The sequence below is a fragment of the Lissotriton helveticus genome, chromosome 3_1, assembly GCF_964261635.1.
Source record: "Lissotriton helveticus chromosome 3_1, aLisHel1.1, whole genome shotgun sequence".
Taxonomy (NCBI): Eukaryota; Metazoa; Chordata; class Amphibia; order Caudata; family Salamandridae; genus Lissotriton; species Lissotriton helveticus.
In genome coordinates, this window is record NC_136061.1 from 1,664,307,365 (window position 1) to 1,664,331,943 (window position 24,579).

General features: G+C 42.6%; 1 protein-coding gene across 1 annotated transcript in view; it reads right to left on the reverse strand.

The window, feature by feature from the left end:
- The window catches only part of DARS1 (aspartyl-tRNA synthetase 1), a 390,822-nt gene that overhangs the window by 227,108 nt on the left and 139,135 nt on the right, over window positions 1-24,579 (reverse strand). The window contains exon 3 of the mRNA XM_078682456.1: window positions 14,320-14,349. Within this exon, the coding sequence (XP_078538582.1) occupies window positions 14,320-14,349 (30 nt within the window). The remainder of the gene's footprint in view (window positions 1-14,319; window positions 14,350-24,579) is intronic.

Sequence of the window (24,579 nt, forward strand, 5' to 3'; positions counted from 1 at the left end):
CAGTGCCTTTACGAGATCTGTAGGACTCAATTATGAAATAGGCACTTTAGGGAGAAGTGGCGGCCAACCTCCTCATTCATGAAAGATGGGTCTGGGGAGCGTCACACATGGGGCACGCCAACCTAAGACCTGGCTGATATTCTTTATTGTGCCCACTTCAGAGATGGCAAGCCTGCACCCTCACTAGTATAGCTGCCATTAAAGAAGAACTAGGGTGCTTTGAGCACATCAACAAAACCAAGAGTATAACTGTTGAACAACAGAGGGGAAACACCAGGGCACAAGTCCTAAAAATAGAAGTGGGGGGACTAACCAAGTTAGGCAGTATGCAAGTGAAATCATGATGCGTGCTATCACAGCGCATGATGTCACAACGCGTGTCATTGCATGTGACCTCACTGGAAGTGACATCACAAGAAGTGACATCCGATATTAAGAGCTCGCACATATGATTATCATGTATATCATGAGTACATTCAAGCGCATTATGACATTTAACAAATGAGATTTGGGGTTGGGGTTGTGCCAAAAAAGTGGTGCAATAACAACGCAAAATCTGGGCCTCAACTAATGCATTTTTTTTAAACGCAGCCACATAAAAATTGGCAATAAGGAGAAGCATGGTAGTAGATCTATTATGCTTAATTGGTTGCAATGTCTACATTTTAAAATATTTGATTGGGTTAAGGCATCTGCTGTCAAGGTGCCCAGTAAATCTCAGGGAATAGTAATAATGTTGAGATAACTCTGGTGGTTAATGCACTTGCTGGAGAGATGTGTGTTTTTTAAAATCTCAGATTTTAATCAAAGTAATAGAGAACGTAAATGTGTCTACTGCAAAGCACATCATCTAACACGCAGATGACAGATTGTTATTTATGTAGATAGTAAAGTGGGTTACTGCTTTAAACACAGAGATCCTTTTGTTACTTGCAGTTCATAAATTGTTACTTGCAGTTCATAAAGTGTAATCTTTCTAAAAGACCACAGTGAGGTATGAAGGACATGTGGCTCCTACACCCTGTAACCCCCAGTGTCTCATGTAACTCATCTTGTACATTGATTTAAACACGTACATGATTTATTGTCAATGTATAATGTGTATGTTACGTAAAGAGCTCTGACACCCTGCAGGGTTGCATAGCGCTATAAAAGAAAATAGTACTAGTGAAATTGTTATTTGTGTAAATACCGGGACAGACCAACACATCTGACATTCTTACAATGCATGCATCTCTTATATACAAGGACTGAACAAAGGCAAAAGCATACCTCTCTTAAGTACCTGTGAAGAGATAGCAGACTATGTGCCTTTGTTTCCCCTCCGTAGCATTTACATTTAAGTGTGAGGTTCCAGGCCGCCTCCAGTCAGGATTTTCAAACAAAAGGAGGTCTGATGGTCCCTTAACTTCGGCCCAGCTGGAGGTGAAAAAAGCCCCCTCACTGCCTGCACGTTGCTGCTGGGTATCGAAAGGAGACAACGTGCAGTCACTGCTGAACGTGTACCGGTGTCTAAAAATTACAGAGGGACGAGTTAAGAGTATTTCTGGGGGGCCCAACTACTTGGCAGGGTGGATGGCGTTCACCCTGTGCAAAGAGTGGGTGGATGCTGTGTACCTGCGAGTATTCCCTGACTTGTGCCCTGGGAAACACTGGCCCATGAAAGAGTAGACAATCTGCCCACAGATGGAAGAGCGAAGGTCAGAAGGAGAGCAAATGTAAGGAAGGAATAATCTGACGCAGACAAGTATTGAACAAAGACCAGTGAGGAAAAGCAGTCCCTACCAAAGAGCTCGTCACTTACCACCTGTGGCACTAGGCCTTACATTAAATGGTAAGATGTCTCCAGATGGTTATTTATTTATAAAGTTTTATATAGCGCGAACCGCTTCCAATAGTGCAGAAGGCATGCAGCCTGGCTCCAACTTCATAGGTAATATCACTGCACATGAAACATTAATTTAGTCTGTACATATTGCTGGTGCTGTTGGAACATTCACTAGCACCAAACCACTCTGGATAACGTTCACTCTATAGAGCACTGACAGCTGACATCACCTCAAGCTGAAGAATTAAGCGAGGGAGAGGCACCGCTCCTGCAACTCCCTCCACAGCAGTGCCTACAAAAACAGCTGTCAGTGTCACACGTCTACAAGTGGACTACATGAAGTTCCCAGATTTGAGCTGTGAAAGGATACAAGTCATCTAGTCGAAAGAATGGAAAACAAGCTATGTTGCAGGAGAAGGACAAACACAAGAAGAGAAGGAAAGCTGTCAAATAAGAAGTAACCAAATGAGACTGACAAGAAATGGCAACAGATAAGCAATGGGTTGACCAGAAGCCAACTCCAAGTATTAGTGCTAGATACAATAGGTCAAAAGCTACAAGCTGTCTACAGGCGAGACCTAATAAAAAACCCGAAAAAAGTATTGTTTACAGAACATGCAATTACATTTCAAGAGATAACAAGCCCCACAAATGCCTCAAACTTAAGGCTCGGGCTGATCACAGTAGTGAAGATCTTTTCTTTAACCGCATCAATGCGGCGGCTTTTCCCGCTGTACGCGGCAATTTTAAAATTACCACGTTACATGACGAGCTCAGCTCGTCATGAGCGCACGGCAGGTTATGCTCATGACGAGCTGAGCTCGTCATCAGCCTGGAAGGTGTTAACAGCATACCGAACCTGGCACATGTTAGTGACCAGCTGACAGAAGAAGCACAATAAATGGCTAAGGAGCTTAGTTCTCACACACACAAACAAGCAAACACCTTTGGATCGTTCAACTTGCATGATCGCTTGAAATTGCAGGGGTCATGGTATGGCAAGGATGGCTGTACACTATACAGCTGCTGTTGGCCCACAGGCAATGGGATGCAGAAGCAACAATTCCAGGGCATTTCTTCTGGATGGCAAGAATGGCTTCACTAATGTTTGTAAAGTCTGATTACTATATGCCATCTCTTTCGAGATGGTATTCTGTTGAGTGAGTGAGAAGAGCTAAGCAAGAAAAGCTGTGGAAAATCCGAATTAGATTCCTTTGACAAGGATCTGTAATGGGGTTAGCTACATAGATTTCGGCTTTGATTGCCCTCTAAAGCACACTATACTACCAGATCAGACCCTAAAGCTATAAGGCAGGTTCATTCTAGATGTAGGCCTGCAGTTCAAAGCAATAACTGCTGCTATACCTCTAGCTACAAGTTCTGCCAATCTCAGAACGTCTGAGAACTGTTTGTTAAACAGAGAAACCAGAACGAAGAGTTATATCACATGCAAGAGCCCCACAACCCTTGGAGCTGCTCTGCCTAGGCATTCTTTATTCCTGAGAAATCAGGAAAGGTCAAAGCGAGAATCTGATGCCCCAGACGATTTCTGGAGAGGGTAAATGTCACCCTTGTGACCACGGTGAACAATGCTATGGATGCCACTGAACTGTCAAGACAGAGAACAAGAAGGCCAAAAATTACGAGACTGTGAGGGGTCTCAACAGACAGTTCACATGTTTCCAAAAGGAGGTCAGGAATTGTAATTTATAGACTAGAGGAATGGTATACAAGACATTATGCTGATTTTGGCTGAATAAAGTTAGCTGGAGTGTTTGGGAGGAGTTTGCTTGTTATAGGAATACGAGCAATGGTGTGTTAAAGGGTGTAAATCAACTGCAGATATACAGGAAAAGGCAAATTGGAAAGTAATCTCCTGACGGAGTTGCTGAACTGAGCGTGGCCTGAAATTGATTAGCTCAACACTTTGACGAGAGGCAGTGATGGGCTGTCCAAAAGGGGGTCTGCGAGCTTCGGCTTCCACCCGCTTCTCCCCATGTTCTCCTACTCATGTTTGCTACAAAATGTATATTATGGCACTGGAAATAAAACGATTGTAAAGAGCATGCCCCACAGGAACAAAACATATTTAACAGAACAAATAAGTTTACACAGTTAGTTGTTTCTCATGTGAGGGGAAGTAAGTACTGGTTGTTTCTTATGAGATGTATTAAAACAACAAATTTCCTTTTCCAAAGTTTTTTTCGAGGATGGAAAGATCCTGGCAAGTCGCTAACTTGTATAGCGACCTACCCTTCAGAGTGAGGAAAGTCTTTGCGCAGGTTACCAAATTTACAAAACTCTTTGAAACAATTATTCAACAGGGGCACATTATCACACATGAGCTTACAATTTCAATTATTTATTAAAAGTCTTGATAAAATATCAGTGCAGTACTGGAATCATGTTATACATCATTTAAAAACAATTGGTCACAATTATAAAAACATCTTTAGTGAAAAACATTCAAATTCACAATTTATTGCTAAAAAAAATGTTTTCTTTGGTCACACTACAATTAATAGTAAACAAACAAATTGTCGACGCGGCGTTTCGGTGATCTACACAATCTTGCACCTTCTTCGGGACATTGTTCATTACAAGCACATCTATTGGGTCTCCCCAGGACCTCCAATAGTCTGTTTTTCAAGGGTGTAGGGAGGACGTCTTTCTATTAGAAAGAAAGGAAGCTGAGAAGGGAGGACGTCGAGCTGGAATCACCCATTTCACAATTTGGAACAATTTAAAAATTCCAAATCAGTGGTTCTGCCAAAGTATAAAAAAGAGGAACCCAGAGAGAAGTACCAATAAAGGCAAATAAAACCTTTGGGGATATAGCCAAGATTCACAAGTGGTAGTCCAGGATCTTTTAATAGAAAGACGTCCTCCCTACACCCTTGAAAAAACTATCAGCGGAAAATACACTGCTTCTTTATAAATAACAGAAGAAGTTTTCAAGACCTTCTCTTAAGCAACCAAAGACAGGAAGATAACGCACTTGGACATCCAAATAACTTGCCAGGAAGGAAATAATCCCTAGCTTGATTTATTTGAGATCAGCCGAGTTTTTAATCGCACAGACTATTGGAGGTCCTGCGGAGACCCAATAGATGTGCTTGTAGTGAACAATGTCCTGAAGAAGGTGCAAGATAGTGTAGATCACCGAAACGCCGCGTCGACAATTAATTTGCTTACTATTAATTGTAGTGTGACCAAAGAATTTTTTTTTTTTAGCAATAAATTGTGAATTGTAATATTTTTCACTAAAGATGTTTTTATAATTGTGACTAATTGTTTTTAAATGATGTATAACATGATTCCAGTACTGCACTGATATTCTATCAAGACTTTTAATAAATAATTGAAATTTTAAGCTCATGTGTGATAATGTGCCCCTGTTGAATAATTGTTACAAAGAGTTTTGTAAATTTGGTAACCTGCGCAAAGACTTTCCTCACACTGAAGGGTAGGTCGCTATACAAGTTAGCGACTTGCCAGGATCTTTCCATCCTCGAAAAAAACTTTGGAAAAGGAAATTTGTTGTTTTAATATTGTGACCCATTCCTTTTTTCCAGTAAAAGGGTACCTACCTCCATACTTGCTTATGAGATGTAGGCGTAATGATTTATTTTACAATGTTTAAATGCCTCAAATGGTGTCATAAAATTTACAGCACTTTCCCCATCATTAGACTCCAAGATGTACTGTTGGTGCAAAATAGAAACACCCATATAATTCTGAGATGGAAATCCTGGTGCCGCAAAAGCTTCACGGACTGGCAGCCCAGCAAAGGCTGGAATTTAAGTTACTGTGCGTTATATAAGGATAAAGTAGCCCCTGCCGTACATTAAAAGGATCTTGCAAGTCACCGAGCAGTCCCATAACCATATAGAGGAAAGAGGCCATAATATCCAGATGTACGGCAGGGAGTATATTATCCAAAATAATATGTAGCCACACCATCCTCATTCCCCCAAACCACTTATCACCTTCATGAGTAGCATGTTTGCAAATATAAAGAATAATCATAGAACCTCTAGTGCAAAATTAAACACATCAAAAACAACCTGTTAGATGTTTGTGGAAAAAGGATATTAGGAATAGCTCAATAGATGTTAGTTTAAAGAAAGAAGAAAAAAAAAGCTGCAGTAGATTAGAATGTGTGGAAGAAAGTTTTAGAAAGATTCTAACTGTTCTATAATTATCTAATGAATGGCAAAAATCAACATGTTCTTTCTGCTAGTCACAGTATGCTAGAAAAACAGAGCAGAAGAAAGAAAGGCAACATTTCATTTAAGATGCTCTGTGACCTGACCTGCCTTTCACCTGACTGGTGACACTTCACTGAGGACTACAGGGGGAACTTGGAAGCCGGACTACTCGCCCCAGGAAGCAGCGGGGCTCGGCGCACAGAGGCAGCCCCTCCCTCCACCAACAGGACATTCAAAAACTGTTCGCGCCTCCCGCTTCACGAGAGACGCTTCACTGAGGACTGCAGGGGGCACTTGGAAGCCAGACTACTGGCCCCAGGAAGCAGCAGGGCTCGGCGCACAGAGGCATCCCCTCCCTCCACCAACGGGACATTCAAAAACTGTTCGCGCCTCACGCTTTGTGGGAGACACTTCACTGAGGACTGCATGGGGCACTTGGAAGCCGGACTACTCACCCCAGGAAGCAGCGGGGCTCGGCGCACAGAGGCAGCCCCTCCCTCCACCAACGAGACATTCAAAAACTGTTCGCGCCTCCCGCTTTGCGGGAGAAGCTTCACTGAGGACTGCAGGGGGCACTTGGAAGCTGGACTACTCGCCCCAGGAAGCAGCGTGGCTCGGCGGACAGAGGCAGCCCTTCCCTCTACCAACAGGAGTATTTAACCAACCAGTATCTCCCGCTCCTCGGGACGCGCGCGGGCGCGGCCCGGGCAAAGCCCGGGCCAAGGGCAGGCCCGTCAGGGCCAGACAGGGGCAGGGCAGGGTCACGTCCCTTGGCTGTCCGCTTCGAGCTGTAATTTTTGAGGACTGGTAAGAACATTGGTAGTATTGACTTTCCGACGTGGTCCCCCTTAGCACGAGCTCCATTGCCTAAGAGCTATTTCGTCTTTCTTTTCTTTTTGTTCTGTTAGTAGCAGTTATTTACACTGACTGTACCCAAGTTTGCTTACTTATCCCTTATTAAACTGTGATTTTTGTTATGAGTACTAAAACCGATGGAGAAACGAAAGAGTGTGGGCACCTTGGATGCTTTCTTGGTGAGAGCGGAATCCCTTCTCACTCATGAGATTCACTTAACCGAGCGTAGGCTCTCACTCGATCCCCTACAGTTTTCATTATCCAGGGAGGAAGAACTTACTAGATCACTAACCCCAAAGATAAGCATCGTCCAAACACATTCACCCTCCCCCCTGACCACTCAATCCCTAGCCCATAATAGACATGAGAGGGAGATTGATAACACTACTTCTGGAGGGAAAGGGCCCCAAACTCGGAAACAATCTAAACAAATGAAAGGGCAGGTAATAATGGTCTACTGGTTCACTCTCCCGTTGCCCCCACTCAGTGTTCTCTCTATACTAAAACATTGGTATAAGCCATCCACACATCCAATGTGTACCTGAACACCTCTGTAGTGGGTTCAATGACTTGTGCCGTCTTATATTACTGGTTTACCTGATTGTATATTGATATGCTTTATATATGTTATTATTATTATTATATTATGTTATCATGTTAATGACCTTTATACTGCTCCCATTACCTCTGTTTCATTCCCTTACCCTGTCTTTGTGAAGCGCTCTGATATCTGTAAGGATCTTGTTCGCGCTATATAAAACTTTGAATAAATAAATAAATAAATAAGGGGGGGGCAAAGATGGAAGGGAAAAAGATTACCATGGTCCTAGTTTTTTGGGAACAGCTTCTGCACAAACTCAAACTCTAAAGATCTCTTACAAGGCCTGAGGGCTCCCATGGAAGATCTTTTCAGAGGCATATTAGAAGCACAGTTCAGGGATATGACGACCCAGATGACTGCAATCCTTGATGAAAGATTTGGCCGTATGGAGAAGAAGATAGAGCAATTGAAGGAGGACGTAGACTCAATTAGTGCCAGATTGGAAATTTCAAAAACTACCTCATTAGTACGAATCCTCTCCTAACGCAAAAGGGTGGCGGTAGGCAATCTTCCCAAGAGCTCAATTCTGGCCCCTTAAAGGAACTTCACTCAGAAATCCTAAAAAGACCTGTAGCAGAGGATTGCTTATTAAGGGTTACTGCCAGGGTGGAGAATACGCGTAATCAAGGGCAGGATAACAATTGTAACTCTACTAACTCTATTGTTCAACCCAATACAGATAACCTAGATTTACCACCTGCATCCCGCCCCTACGTATTAATTATAACAGGGGTCCCACCTTTAAAACAGGGACAGACCGAGTCCTGGTTTTCCCTTCGTAATAAAGTGGTGGCCTGGTTGACGAAATATAAGAACTTCAACCCTCAGCATATAAATCAAATTTTGATGGTCCTAAGAGTGGGGTGGGTTGGTCCCTCTTTAAAACCCACTGAGGGGGATTTCATAGTCAAACTTTAGGACGCCCAGAATGGTTCGCTCTCTTTTAACCCACAAAGAGGAACTTCCCGCTTTACCCACAGCAATTGTGTCCCTTCCTTTGGTTTCTTTTATAAACCTGTCCCCATGCCTAGAGCGGAAGGAAACGGCTCTGTTATAACCTCTAATAGGTTTGAGCTGCTATCACTCCTAGAGGAAGTGGACTGACAACCAATTTGTGCATCCGGGTCAGTTCCCCATTTAGACAAGGGTAATAGCAAGGATCAATCAGTCACGCCTGTTCTTATTCCACCCTTGGTAGTGGTTTGTGCAGCAAATCCTTTGACTCTCTCTTCTAATCTTAGTTTGGTTCCATCTGAACAGGAGCAAGAATCTTTTATAGTTAATCTTGGCAATAGATCTCTTTCACAGAGTCCCCCAATAACAAATGGCTTAGATATAGCTATGGCTTCTTTAACTGGTAGTATGAGTCAAAAGGAACCTTGAGGCTCGATAACAGCCCTTCCCCCAGCTATAAATTCCTCCAGAGGGGTCCCCTTCAGCATTATCTTTTGGAATATTGCCGGCCTCCCCTCTAAGATCAATCAAGGAGAGTGGCTCACATTTGTGCGGACTTATGGTATTCTTTGCCTACAAGAGACGTGGGCCGTATTACCAATCAAGCTAAATAGTTATAAAACATTCTTTTCACCCGCAACTCCGTCTCCATCAGGGCGTGCAAAAGGAGGCCTAGTGGTTTATATCTCAAACTTAATACAGGTGAGGGAAATTACTACCTTAAAAAGTGAGGAGAACTATCAAATAATTTCAATAGACATTGATAAACTGGATCTTCTTGTGCTAGTCAACTTTTATAATAACTTACAACAATCCCAGTTAATTGTGACCGTGAAGGAAATTAGTTAATTCCTTCTAGATTTTGACAACCATCAAGGGAAAAATCCTATCATTATTTGGGGTGGTGACTTCAATTTACCCCTCTGTGAAAGAAATGACAACATAACATGTGGCCTTTTAGACGAGCAAGAAAATAACATCACCCATTTTACCCACTCTCGGATTGGTGCTTGTTTGAATGAGTCGATCCTGATCCTTCAATTGGCCAACGCAAATGAATTGATATCGCCCACTGTTCCCTTAAGTCCAACTTTAAACGGCAAAGGAGCCTCTAGCTGTATAGATTTAATTCTCTTGGCAACTAGGGCTTCATCCCTCATAACGAATTTTAAAACCCATGACTGCGTATTTAGCGATCACTTCCCTATTTCAATTACCTTTTCCCCACAGTTGGTACGAGGAAGGGATAGGCTGACCAGTCTTTATGAGGAGGAAAGTCTTACTATGAATAGATAAAATGGTTACTCCATTAAGTGGACTCGTTCAGACCCGGAAAAGATAACTGAAAAGGTTGTCAGAAACTCCATGACTGCAATTACCTTATGTTTGGCGGATAGATCAACTCCGCAGGGGATTCTTGACACCTTTAAGGCAGTAACCAAATCCGTTAAAGAAGCCGTAATCATTAAACCCAAAGGGAATAGATAAAATAAGGTTGGCTGGTTTAATTCAACATGTACTAAAGCCTACTCTAACCTTAAAATTGCTCTTAATAAAACCCATAGAGATAGGACAGAGATCATCCAATTTAGGAAAATATACAATAAGGCCCTACGACAAAGGAAATTAGAACTGAAAGAGGAACTATGGGCAGCCCTAAATAATAGTTGCGTAACAAATGATAGCGCAGCCTTTTGGGATGTCATAAACACTCCATTTCTTTCTGGCCCAAGGGAGACCAGTAAAATAGAAGCCACGATTGATGAATCGGCTTGGATAGCTTATTTCTCCCAAATATTTGGACTAATAGAGGATACGACCCTAGTACAGTGCAATCTAGGGACTAGTAGCAATAGTACTAGGTCTCCTTCCATCTCACTGGATCTAGATTTTACTCTAGCTGAAGTTGAGCACGCCCTAAATGCCAGCAAAGGGGGCAAGGCCCCAGGCCCTGACGGGGTGCCTGTCGACCTCTACAAATTCAAAATGGATCTTTGGGCCCCACTTTTGCTCAGGGTACTGGAAGCAACTGGTAAAGTCGGTCTGCTGGACTCTTGGTCAGAATCTATTTTGGTTCCAGTTTTTAAAAAGGGCGACCGCAACAGTCCAACGTGTTATCGTCCTACCTCATTATTGGACTCTCTGGGAAAAGTCGTGGGTGCATTTTATTAGAACGCCTTCAGTACTGGACGGAAGATAATAAGATCATATCTGACCTCCAGTACGGATTTAGGGAAGGCCTTGGTACCATTGAGCAGGTTCTTAACCTGACGTTAGTTAGGAGTAAATATGTGGGCGCGAAGGGTGGAAGATTACATATGGCCTACGTAGATCTTACTGCAGCGTTTGACTGCGTAGGTCACACAAAACTCTGGGATATTTTAACAAAAATGGGTGTTGATCCTCTGTTAGTTAATTCCAACGCGACTGCCAGAGTGAGATTTGGCTTGGGGGGTCAACTAACTGCACCCTTCAGGGTTGAGCGGGGAGTAAGACAGGGCTGTGTCCTGGCCCCCTTCCTTATTAACCTTTACAGAAACGGCTTGGAATTAGCCATGTTGGAAGGGTGCCAGGACCTACCCTTAGTCAAGAATCCCCGCTCTCCTGTATGCAGATGACGCGGTGATTAATGCCTGCACTCCCCTCAAACTACAACGCTCACTAAATCGATACAATCCATTTATGTCAAACTTAGATTTAATAATTAATATTAAAGAAACTTGTATCATGACTTCGGGCCGAAAATTAAGAAAAGGGAGAGACATTTATATAAGTAACTCTAGGGTGGAGCATACTCTCACTTACCCCTACCTGGGAGTTGTAATTGACGAAAAGGGCACCTGGAGAAGAGCTATAGAGGCCAGAAAATTGCTGTTCTTGAAATCAACAATGGCTCTAGTAAATTTCACACAGAGATTAGGCAAACGACCCCCAGAGGAGATGATACTTATCTACCAGGCTAAATGTGTCAGTACCGCCATCTATGGGGCTTGGGTGTGGGGATATGTACAGGTAGATTCTCTTCAAAAAGTGGAAAATAGCTTTTTAAGATTTCTACTTGCAGTCCCACAAAGTACGTCCGCATTCAGTTGCCATTTAGAGTTAGGCTTGTCCTACATTTCTGATATCATAAAGATCCAGCCATTTCTTTTATGGCACCGTCTCTGGACGTCAAATAAGTTAGCGTTCACTCAATCTGTTTTAACAGACTGCCTAATACTTGAAAACGCTATAAAAATTGGTTGGCTGCAATATGTAAGGGAGTTTTTATATGATCTTGGCCTGGAGAAATATTACCACAACCCCCTTGAACTGGCCCAGTTCTGAAGGAATTGGCTAAAAAAACAATGTCTAACACACCTAGCGGATCTTCGCTTGGTGGCTGAAGTCAATAAAACCTCGGCTCAGCATTCCTTGTTGATCCAAACATCACTGGTGATCCAGCCATATTTAACTTGGAAATTAACCAGCTATGATAGATTTTTATTGACCCGATTAGACTTAATATTTTCCACCGATTTGTTACTTTTCCAACCGTTAAGGATTGGTCAAAGCTGTTATGCCACTGTCCCTGTGATGGAATATCCTCTCAATCTCTTCTACACCTACACCTTTTCTGTAAATTTTACACTGAACCTAGAAAGCGATGGCTAGTGCCAATCCTAAAAAGTCTGGGCCTACGCCAATGTCGACCCGCTTTCATGGTTCTTCAACTCTTGGAATCTGATTTTCTAGCTTTAAATATAACTAGGTTTTTTAAATTCTGTATTCGTCACAGAACTAATTTATAACTTATGATTGATGCACTTTAAATCTCTGTTGTATATTTTTTAACAGGAAATCTCTGAATGCTAATTTTATTCTGTAATCAAGTTATTGCGTTTTTAACAAATAATTTAGGTTTCTTTTTTTGGAAAATGTATTGCTTTGAGATGAATATACTTTTATGGTTTTCTTCTAATGAAACCGAATAAAGTAAACAAATTGAAATTGACTGGTGACTCTGGAAGCAGGCACTGCGAGTCAGAACTCGACTATAATAACTTATTTCAGTTGAGTTCTGATGTTCTTTCTTTATAATCAGCAACTGGGTGCGACACAAGCCCATGATTAAATCAGAGACAGCCACTTTATACAGGACTTACAGAATGCCATGTATTATACACAACATTTTAAACATTGCAGGTAAGGAGAGGCATTGCAGGTGGCATGTCCCACAGTCACTGCCCACTGTTCCCTCAAGGGCGCCAGCGGTGGTTTGGAGGCAACGTCTAGACTCCTGAGACCACTATCAACATAGCAGCAACTTTGCTTTTCAAGATCTTGGGAAGGCCTTGCTGTTTCAACTGTCACTCTCAGTTAGCTTTATCCGAAGCACCCAAAAGAACCATTCGACTAAGCAATTAACCCCTAGATTCATCATTGTCCCGTTTTGCGAGTCCTTAATAGCGATTATTAAGGAATCGCTATTAAGGACTCGCAAAACGGGATTCATGTAGAAATCGCAATTTTAATTGCGATTTCTACAGCTTCCTTATTTGCGATTAGCAAATTGCTAATCGCAAATAAGGAATGACTCCCTTTTCATTCCTATGGGCCCAAAGGCCCATAGGAATGAATGGGGAGTCATTCCTTATTTGCGATAAGCAATTTGCTAATCGCAAATAAGGTGCGATTTCAAGGGTGCCAGGGGTGTCCAAAGGATACCCTGTAGCACCCCTGAAATGTAAATGTAGCCTGATGTTGCGCACACACATGTCCAAAGGACATGTGTGTGTGTAACACACCACTTAGAAAAATGCACTAAAGTGCATTTTTCTACGTTTTCGCTATTTACCACGAAGTCAGACTTCGTGGTAAGTAGAGGCCAGAAATAGCGAATTCGCAAATAAAAAATGGTTAATGAATTGCATTTAAGGAATCTCAAATAGAGATTCCTTAAATGCAATTCCTCGCAAATATGCGATTTCGCAATTAGCGATTTTTGCATTTGGGATGATGAATCCCAAATGCAAAAATTGCGCTCGCAAAGGGCCAGATTCTCAGAATCTGGCCCTTTGCGAGCCAGATTTCCTTTCATGAATCTAGCTGTAAGTGTCTTGATGAAAGAAGCCCCAGCCGAGGTGAGGTATAGCCCCACACAAGCTTGGAAGATGCCTTCCGGTGGGAGGTGTGCAAAGAAATTTGGGATACCCTTGGAAAACGTATCAATGTGTAGCTGCAACAGGGGAAACAATTGAAAAACCTCAGGTAAAAACATTAACAATATGCATCAAAAGAATTTACCAAAAAACAAAAGACCTAGATCTGAAAATATTTATGGCTGATAGATTTTTATGTAGTGTTCATTGGCGAACCTTTTGGTCTTTCGGTCATTCCAAGAGTAGCGATAACTGTATATGTCACCCTGGCTGCTGACCTTAGCCTAGAACCGATGTTCAAGTTCGTTCATCAGGAACAAAGCAATAAATGTACAGACACAAACCAAAGGAAGTTGACCTGAATGGAAATATGGACACTGTACACTATGTGGCTTTTAATATCGGTTACCAAACATATTTCAGAATATATTGCGAAACAACATACAAAAAATGAATTGACCCTGAATCTGTTTCAATTATTACTCAATAACCACTTAAGGTTCCAGTTAGGTCTGTAACCACAACCACATTTCAATCATTAATGATACAAGATGTGTCTTGCAGAATAATATCTAAGAATTTAATTGATTTAAAACAAAAATCTTGTTCGCCTAAGAGCCATGCTTCTTCATTCAATAAATATTTTCTATTGAAACAAATACGCCAGCCCCCAAAACAAAAGTAAAGAATGTTTCTTTTAGTCCTTAGAAAAGTCACAAAATAACTTGCCTCCTCGTCCCCTCCTTGTTGATCTGTTGCCTGAAACACAAAATAAAAAGAAATAAAAATTAGAAAAGCACGTTAAAGTCGCTCTTAATCTTGATTCTTCTAGCAAAGATAACAAACATTTATTTTACACTTAATCTCAATTTATAACACACTATTTATAACAACTTAATGTACAGTCCATGGAGATTCGAATAGCTTTAAAGCCGATGATGACACCGTATTTAGAACATCAGTAATTAGCTAAAAGTCTCTGTAATACAAATGAAAAACACCCATTTAAAACAGATTTAAAGGCAGTTACCCCAGATTTAGCAGTGAAGCCTAAAAGTGGGCGAAAACATTAACTTGGTGTTAGGCACTTCAAATGAGTGTTACGTGTATTACTGCACCATAACTCAAGCTTGCCTAGCTGGGGCAAGACTAAGCCTTCATTTCTAATTGATGGACATGGTACTATTGCTAGTTATGTTAAGTTAAGGGAAGGACAATTACACCGCAACTTATAAGCACACATAATATTTTAAAGGACAAGTTTTCAAAAGTTTATAGAAAGTCTAGAGAGCATCAGTTTTGTTTTCAAAATGAAATTTCCTAGAGTTGCTGCCTGACTCAGAACATCTCTTCTCGGACCGGACATGTGGCACCATAAAAGCTTATGGAATGCACAAGGGAACAGCTAACCTCCCCAGTGCCCTGGTGTATGTATCCCGACAAATGAGAATATCCTAACTCTTCTAGGAGGTATTGTGCAGATCTGTGCACCTGGGACTGGCTTGGTGTACCCTCAGAAATGCAGTGCCATTCTTCCCCCTGTGTGGGCAGCAGCCACCCATGTGGCCATCACATGCTTTCGTGTTGCATCGAGTCACATCAGCTGTATCAACTGCACTGTATCAACCCTTGCTCACGTTCGGTGGCATCAGCCCCAGCTTTTTCTCCTGATGGCCGACTCATCCTGCCTCAACTCTGCCCCGTTCCTAGTCAGTGTTGTTCGTGCTCCTGTACCTGGAGTTACGTGTCTTCATAGGTATCCCTAGTTTCTGAGTTTGCCCCATCTCCTCTGAAAAGAGAAGGGGTTATTCATCATATGTGCTTATCGACCTTGGCTGAATCTAGCATGCGGGGAGGCCTGAGTATAAAGGCTGCCACAACACTCCAGAGCTGTAGAATTAAATCCCACTGGGATTCTTAGAATGTTTTTAAGACAGGGATGTGGCCGATGTGTGCTAAAGTGGAGCAGTGCTAATATACTTTGATTTGATTCTAGTCAAACATACTTTTATTTGATTTCATTAAAAACAAATCATAAAAGGGTGGGAAAACCACCATAGATAAAACATGCAGAAGTATACATTGTTGTTATTATTAAAAAAGGTATAAAAAGGCAATATTTTAAGAAGAATTAACATGTAAACAAGGCAGTCAAGGGATTTCAAAACCAAATGTTCTAGACTGCTTGAGTTGGTTAGCAAGTTCTGCGTTGGCCAGTTCTTTTACCGCATTTTTAAAAAAGTTTATAGTTATGCAGGACTGTGGGATAGATGAGCCCCTAAGACAATGAATCACTGCTGCTCTGCAGGTTCTTATGCAGAAGTATACATTGTTGTTATTATTAAAAAAGGTATAAAAAGGCAATATTTTAAGAAGAATTAACATGTAAACAAGGCAGTCAAGGGATTTCAAAACCAAATGTTCTAGACTGCTTGAGTTGGTTAGCAAGTTCTGCGTTGGCCAGTTCTTTTACCGCATTTTTAAAAAAGTGTGTAGTTATGCAGGACTGTGGGATAGATGAGCCCCTAAGACAATGAATCACTGCTGCTCTGCAGGTTCTTATTTGTTCCTTCCTGAAAACCTCCCGAAGGCCCATTTTGCGTGTTACTATTAAAGCAGGACAAATGCATATTAGAAGCAATAAAGACTCGTCCCAAGCTCCGCACAGGCGACATTCCTTTGACTGCCATGCGTAAAGTGGAGCAGTGAATCAAGTTTTCACCCCACACCATTTATTTCCAGTTACTTTGAACAATGACAATTATTACGATTAAGAATAACACCTGAAATATTTTGATTCCATTCGGAGCTAAGACAACTCAGCCCTCATATCTGTATTGTGAATTCTTTTAGACATTTCCATAGAAAATTGTAAAAGGATTAAAGCTTAGAGACCAGCTTTTTTTTAGCCCCAGGCTCTCAACTTTTCCCTTTACTGAGCTTAACCTAGTGTAGGTTGTTAAACAATCCTCCAAAAGCAGTCTTGTAGGCCCGGATTTAGAACAGCTGAAGGAGTTGAATACTGTTCTTGGCCAATTACACTAAATTTGGGATGACGGTTTCTTCCTCTGCAAAGCACGTATTATGCCAATGGACATTCAGTTTAGAGACCCATAAACCACCAATAATAATGGAAAAAGTGAGGTTATGTAAACGTATCTCTAGAGATATTAAGATCACTCTAGAATCCAATAAATACAGCAGAAATGAAACAATTATAGGGTTTGGAGAAGGCTACATAAGGCAGTAGAATCCCAGATTGATGAGGTAGCAAGTCCTGTTGTTTTCACACCATTGACACTCAATAAATGGAAGTTACAATTTAGAACTAAATTATCCTATTCTCTGGTATTGATCTCACAAATGACCCAGGAGGATTTAATGATACTTAAACACAACTCTCCAAATTTGCATCATATTATAACCCAAACAAACCCCTGTTTCAACCACACTATCCTTGAAATTCCATTGTCTCAAGTCCCCAGCTGAATTTTCAGTACAAGATGACCTCAAAGAAGTCAAACTATCTCTGAATTTACAGAAGGTGATCTATCGATTGTGAACTGCACTAGAACTACAAGAATTACTTACCCTCACGGGGATGAAAGGCTTCTGACTTGGGAAGAACCAATTTCAATCCAGGAGCTTAATATTCCAATTCCTTAACTAAAGGAAAACATATCCACCTATATGTCCAGCATACTAGGAATATTACTCGAAATACTAATGCTCCTAGAAAAACCCACAGGAACATTGGACATTTTAACAGTCATAATTGAGGGACTCTATTATGAGGAAAAAGAAGGCTGCCCATGGAATTAATATATGGTACAAATTTAAAATGTCAAATAAAGTGTCAAACACAGGGTGGGACACCCTATAAAGAGAAGCATTCCTGTAGACCCGATATACAAAATCTGCTAAACTTCAAACCTATTAATAGAAAGCTAAATGTAAATTCAGATGTCGGGCTCAATGCAAATGAGTCAATTACGGAAACAGCAGACAAAGTCCTAGTCTCACTGTGCCACAAATCATCAACCGCGTCCTCAAAATTAAGTGTCCATCAGAAAAAATGCACCTGCAAAAAATCTCAAAGTGTTCTCTATACTACAGAATATAACTGGTTTTCCCTGTTAAAGAGTCTCAGAAACAAAATTGAAAGGTAGAAAGAAATACAAACATTACCAAGTCAGAACCAGAGTAGGGAGCAAAGCACCTCCTTGTCACTACAAATATGCTATGAACTAGGAAAAAGGTGCCGGGCAACTTTCTGCTTGTTGTAGGACTCTTGCTTAGTTTGCCAACGTATTGTGTGTCCGTCACTTTCCTTGCGTTATTCTCTTCTACAGTTTGTTTTTATCTCCTTTCTTGCTAGATTATGCACTTCACGCCGTGGTTGTTTTGGTCCCTTCGCTGCATCTTTGCCTTACAATCCCCCGGGTGCTTCTGGGTCTCGAGGCTTGTTACTATCATCTACTCTAAAGTACCAGGTGAGTTCCATTGCCCTCGCTATTTGTATAGCCTTTTATGTGTGACATGCATACATATTGACACAAACATATCTGTGTGTGTGTGTGTGTGTGTGTGTGTGTGTATAAGACATTATTGTCATACTTCACTATAACGTCACTTTATTCTGTGTGTATGTACACACATATTTATATCAATAAGGGCTAGATAGTTTAGTAGGATATAGGAGACTCAGTTAGGTACGTCAAGGAGCAACATAAAGTGAGGAAAGACGTTGTTTTCCTCATAAAGCCCTCACCCACCGACCTAGTCAGTGGCATGCTTCATCATCGGGCCCACCACAGTGGCACCGAATGTGCCCCGGGTGTGCTTCAACGCCAGGAGACTGCGGAGCTGGTATGTTGCTGAGTGTGCGGTGAAAAAGGGTGAGAAGGTGTAGTTTAAAAGCTATGCAGGAGGTCCCAGCACCCGAGGGTTGTTTATTTTTAATGAACTGGGCCTCTGCTAGCAGATAAAAAGGCAAGGAGACGTGTTGGAGTGCTAATTATGACCTCCAGCGTCTAGTGCGGTCTACATGTTTCAGCCAGTGCCTTGTTAATTTGAAGCTGGCTTTCCTAAGGACCATTTACTATGTGAAAGAGTGCAAAATAAACTTAATTTAAGTGATTGTGTTGTTTTTTTCGCTATGTGTGGCGCTCGCTAAGGCGCTGTAGCTGTTAGAGGGGATTCCCTCAAGCTTGATCTGTTTTAACTTGTAAAAAGCTTCATGGGTCGCCTGGCAGAGAAAGAGACCGAGATTTTCGGTCTGGTTCCTCCTTGGACCTATTCGTCCTTCCGCGGCGCCCGGCATGTATGTACACACACACATATACACCGAATAAAGTGACTTTATAGCCAAGTATGGCTATAATATCTTACTTTACATTTTTTTTTAAAAGAAGAAATTCAATGGAAAAAAACACAAAAGGTTAAAGTGACTTCATAGTTAGGTGAACATGTCAGTTTAAAAGTAGCGTTTTAAACTTAGAAACCACTGAAATTCACCAGTTCTAGTTAACTGAAGTAACTATAGCTCGCACCCCCTTCCATGCACTGTGTTGTCATCAATGAAGCCATGCCCTGAGCCAACCCCACCATGGGCGGCCAACCCCCACCAAACACGACCTGGCCTGCATCCAGGCTCTACGGCAAATCCTACGTAGGTTGTCATTCCCTGCCATTCACAGCCTTCCTGGCATCCACCTGTATGTGGACAACCCATCAAGAAAACACCTGCCCCCCTCTTTTTTAATTTAAATGGTTTACCAGTCTTGCAGGACTCTCACAGGAGCCAGCGCAACTCCCTTCGTCCAGCGGAAGCACAGAGGGCTGCACTGGCTCTGCCTGCAGTCTTGCTGTAGTAATGGTGCTGTACTGGCTCACACTAGAATATAGCAACACCCCCCCCCCATCTCCCCCAACAAAACAAATTGGCCACGTGGAAAAGGAGGGGAGGGGCAGGGGGTCAGAGTACAACTACCCTGCCCCCTTGTACCTTATTCTTTTTGCAAAACTTAGGACAGGGGACTGAGTTTCTGAGTCCTAAAATAGCAACAGCAACATTTCTGTTGATGTTGCAGCCAGACAATCTAATAGTATTTGTTTTTTAATTTGCTGTACTAGCAGAATATCACAGTACTTTGCGTGACCAACTGTAGAGTTCTACATTTTGTAGCCAAATTTCCCAAAAATGGCTGAACAGATTTACACCAAATTACAAAAAGCATGCTCTCGGAGTAAAGGTCTAGGTTTCTTCCAGATTTGATGTAATTCTATTAACGCCTTAACCGTAGCGGCAATTCCGCCACGTTGCAGGTGTTCCATTATGTGGGCGGGGCCGCGTCGGCCAACGGACGTGCCCAGCACTACGAAGGTAGTGCGCGCAACGGCCGTTGGCCAACAGAAGCACGCAAGGAGTTAAACCTACAGCAAGTCCGAGAGACTGTTGCCGAGATGCTTTTAGCAGGCATGTGCAGAACACATCAGAGCATGTTCTTACAGCCAAGGACATGGGAGATATTGTCTAGAGCCTGAAGTGATTGATGTACAAGCAGCACTATTCAGCCATTATTTTCTGTATCACTTCTTAAATTCCTATGTGAATTTGCATGGGGAAAATGCGTTTTGGCCCCCCACCCCCTTTTTCTCAGCCCCCTCTTGATGGGTCACCACAAATCTCTCCAGGAAGGAGCGGAGGTGGACGATTTGTTTTTTAATCGAACGTTTAGTGCTCGGCATTCGGTTGGCATAGTTACGTATGAAAATATAACTTTAATTTACGTTCAAAATAACCCCAGCAATTCACAAAAAAACAACAACAAAAACAACAAAGGTTGAAGTGATGTTGTAGTGATGTATGGTAATGTCTTACTTCACGTTACAAAAACTTAGAAATTTACTGACAAAAACAAACAATAACGTGAAGTTATAGTTAGCCCCTCCAATAATAATATAAAAACGATGGGTTTAAAACAAACAAAAACACTGAAATTCACCAATTATATTTTACTGAGTTAACTAAGTTGCACCCCTACCATGCACTGCTTCTTACCTCACATATTACATCATCCATGATATGAGAACAGCTCAAATGACATCACTGATAATATCACTGATAACACTATTGTCATATGCGAGGGGTTGGTTATTGCTGTGCAAACTGTAAATGTATACATGTTTGTAATTTTATAACTGTATGCATGAGGACTGCTGGCACACGCACAATTCAGTATCCATCTGTTGGATATGATCTCAAGTCATGTAGGCCTTATTGGTGCACTGGGTAAAGCTATGAGAGATGTCATAGGTTTTTATCTGTTTAATATGAAAGGTTATGAGAAAGTCAGTGAGTCTAACTTACTTATTGTGAATTTGTTAAAAGCAATAGGCTTTTAATGGAGGATTGTTGTTACACTGTGGTCAAAATCTACGGGGTACAAGATTTGCACAGTAATAATTCTTGGTAGAATCTCTTCGGAAGGTCCGACAGGCTTACTACTTTATTATAACAAAAACATTACAAATACTATTTTTTTCTGAAAAAGGAAGAAAGTAGGAAAGAGAAGAAAAATGCTGTCACTCACAGGGCAATTAGCAAACGCTATAGAGCCAATGTTTGAAGCACTAAGCATGCAGATATAATAACATTCATCACAGGAAAATACGGTAGGTCAGACACTGGCTCTATTGCCATTGTCTTTCCGATCAAATTCACATCCACCTGAAAATAAGTGTGCTTCACTGTCAGGACTAGTGGGCAGGTTTTCAGTTTAATATTTTTTTCTCTCATTGCTTTTCTTCTCATCTTTTTGTTTTCATTATGTTTAGAACATGCTACACAGCTCCCCACAGAGTGGCAAGAGGCTGCTTTAAATTTTAAAGACATCCGATTAGGATTAAATAAAAGCAAAGATCAGAAATTCAAAAGAGTGAAAAGATTTGCCCCAGGTGCTAAGACAAGAGATGTGTATAAACGAATTTGCTACGAGTCAGGAATAAGAGATCTAAGTCCCACAATATATCGATGCAGAGTTTGGCAATATTAAATTAACTTGAGACTGGAAGGACGGCATTCAAATTAGTTAAACTGTAGGGGAGAAATGAGTCCTTTCAAGGACCTGGTTTAAAGACGATGCTCTGAAAACAGGACCTAATGTAAGACTGTAAGAGAATTGCCAGTGAACATTGATTCCACATAAATTGTTGATAAATGACCATTAATTAATCAACCCTTAGTAGGAGGCACAAAATCCATTCACAGAGATATAACCTAACTTCACAGAATGTGCAGGCAATGTAATATTGGCCCTGCCTAAGAAGGAATCAATGTGTTGCTGAGCCAATATTTAGAAATGGGATTTAGCACCTAACAATGTGCAGGAAATGGGGGCGTGGCCAAACCGCCGACCGAAATGGCCGCCTAGGCTTGTAGCTCCGCCGCTGTTTCCCCGTGAACCGCTCGTCCTGGCGGTTGTGGCGGCAATGCCGTACTGAACAGCGATGCGTAGGGTGTAGGAGGTCAGGGCTCGAGTCGGGGTACCACGCAGGTGGACTGAGTCACCCCACTTCTTTTACCGGGGGGACTCCGTCCCCCTGCCAAACAACTGGGCTTCACTCTTTGGCCTCTCTGGGACGAGGAGCTCGGCACCTTTGGTGACGTCACTTCCGGTGACAGCGTCCCCCCACTTCTATTTTTAGGACTTGTGCCCTGTAGGAGGTGGTGATGCGGCTGCCGGTGTGAAAGTTGGCCTGCCTGCTGATCGCGACGCACACCGGCACCTAACTACATAATCCGTTCGTGGTGCGGGCTGCAGACCCAGGCGGAGGCTGGGACTCAAGTAGTGTGGAGGCCAGAGTTGGGACGTGAACTGTGGGAGCTGTCGCGAGCCTGAAACGTGCAGCAAATTTCTGAGGTGAGCGGTTTCGGTGGGGGCCAGAAACTGATGAGAATCCACTAGCGGGACACGGATGCTCCCCGGAGGCCCCACTGCGTCAGGGGCTGCGGGTGAGCCTGGAGACCGGCCACCCGGACGAGATCCATGTTGCCTGCATGGGCTGTTCCCCTGCGACCCTCTTGTCGGAAGCATTAGTTAGCCCCCATCCTTCCTGCTCCCCACTGCTGGCCACATGATAGCGGCGGGCCCTGCCTTAGCGCAGGTGGGCCTCACTACGCCACTACATGAGTACCAATGAGCTGGAGCCTGGCCCACCATTATACGTCCTGCCCAGCACTGTGAAGATCCACTGGGGCATTGTTCAGATATCTGCAGAGGCTCAATTGTTGCAGTGACGGGTTTGGTGGTCGAACCCATCCCTTGGCTTCTTTGTTTTACTTATGCTTGCAGAATGACCTGCCCCAGACTGGACCACATCAGGGGCGGGCAGGCAGCAATTTGAACAGCGTCAACGCCCGGTGCAAGGGTGATCTCATGCTGATCTCACGGCGGCTGCTTTGGCGAGTGGGGGAGTGGCGAGCCCGCATCGACCCGCACTGCAGAGCGAACTCTTCCCATACCGGACACCACCCAGTTGGTCTAACAAAAAGGGGCTGACTTCACAGACTGAATCACTGCACCTCCAAAGCTTGGGGTAGGGGGCCTAAAGACACTAAGCAAAGCACTTTGACCTATAAATCACCTGGGACTGTATTGTAGTTCCTATATTACCCATACAGGACCTGCGCATTTGGATAACATAACCTGTGGGATTTGTGGCAGACTAACTCTGAGCACCCCCACCGAGTGAGTTAGCCTGTTTGCATTAGCTAGCTCACAGTGCCACTATAATCTCCTCTTGTCGGGGAGAATAGTTTCTAGCAACCTCAGAACACGACACCCCTGATCCCTCAGGATCGTGGAAACAATGTACTACCTTTCGTTCCGTCACTCGTGCTCACTTACTTTGTTTCAGAGTTACACAGAAGAAACAGCCAGGCGTTGTTACAATAGTATTTATTGCACAGTTGTTCTTCTAGTGTAAAATATATGTGCTGCAACAACCATTAGACAGTAGCCGAGATATATGATCAGCAGTACTGTGAATATAAAAGGATAGTACAGTTCTACCATTTTGCAAGTCATAAACACATACATGGGTATAAAATGCTTTATAAAATAAATCGTGCTTACTCCTATGATGCCTATCTAGATGTACCTAAGTGTACCTAGCATGTGAGTAGGTGTAAAGCCAAGAATCCCTCTAGGTTTAGTCTAACCTCATTACTTGAAGCAAGAGAGTGTAGGACCTCGTCCTGGTCTCGAGTTGGACACCCTGCAAGGGATGTTGAGACCACTGTCAGCTGGAGCGTCTGCATGCAGGAGCCTCAGCGTCTCTGGTCAGTGTGTCGGCCTGGAAGTCTCGGTTCCCTCTAGCTAACAATAGCAAGAGGTGCTGTATTTATACAGAAAGTATCTAAGGTTCCTTTGTCCCTGGTTTCTTGTATTAGCCATTGTTGGGTATGAGGATTACGTATGGGATGAACCATGTACGTGGATATGGGGAGGAAGTTGGTGTAGCCCCAGCCTGGTTTCCAAGAATCCTTATGGATATTTATTCATACTGTGTCAGTCCGAAGATGGAGTCATAGAACGTCATTGTTCAGGGAAACCCTCCTTCTGCGCACAGGACTAGAACTAGGTAAAGGTTCAATCCTAAAAGGTTTTTTACTGTGTAGTGTAGAGGAGGTGATGTAGGTGAAAGGGTATGATTTTACGCGGGCCTATATTAGGGTACCTATATAAAACATAACAGCACCAGTAATACTGCGTAAAAGAGCAGCATGGAGGAGGGAGGAATGTCGCACACAACTGAAGCAGCTGGGCTTGACAACGTGTTACTGGAACGGAGGGTGGGCTTCAGGGCCCTGGACACTCGTTTTGATGCCCTGGACAAGAAGTTGGAATCTATGGAGGCCTGGCTGGGTCAGCAGGAAGGGCATCTTACCACGGCGGAGGGCAGAATCTCCAACCTGGAAGATGG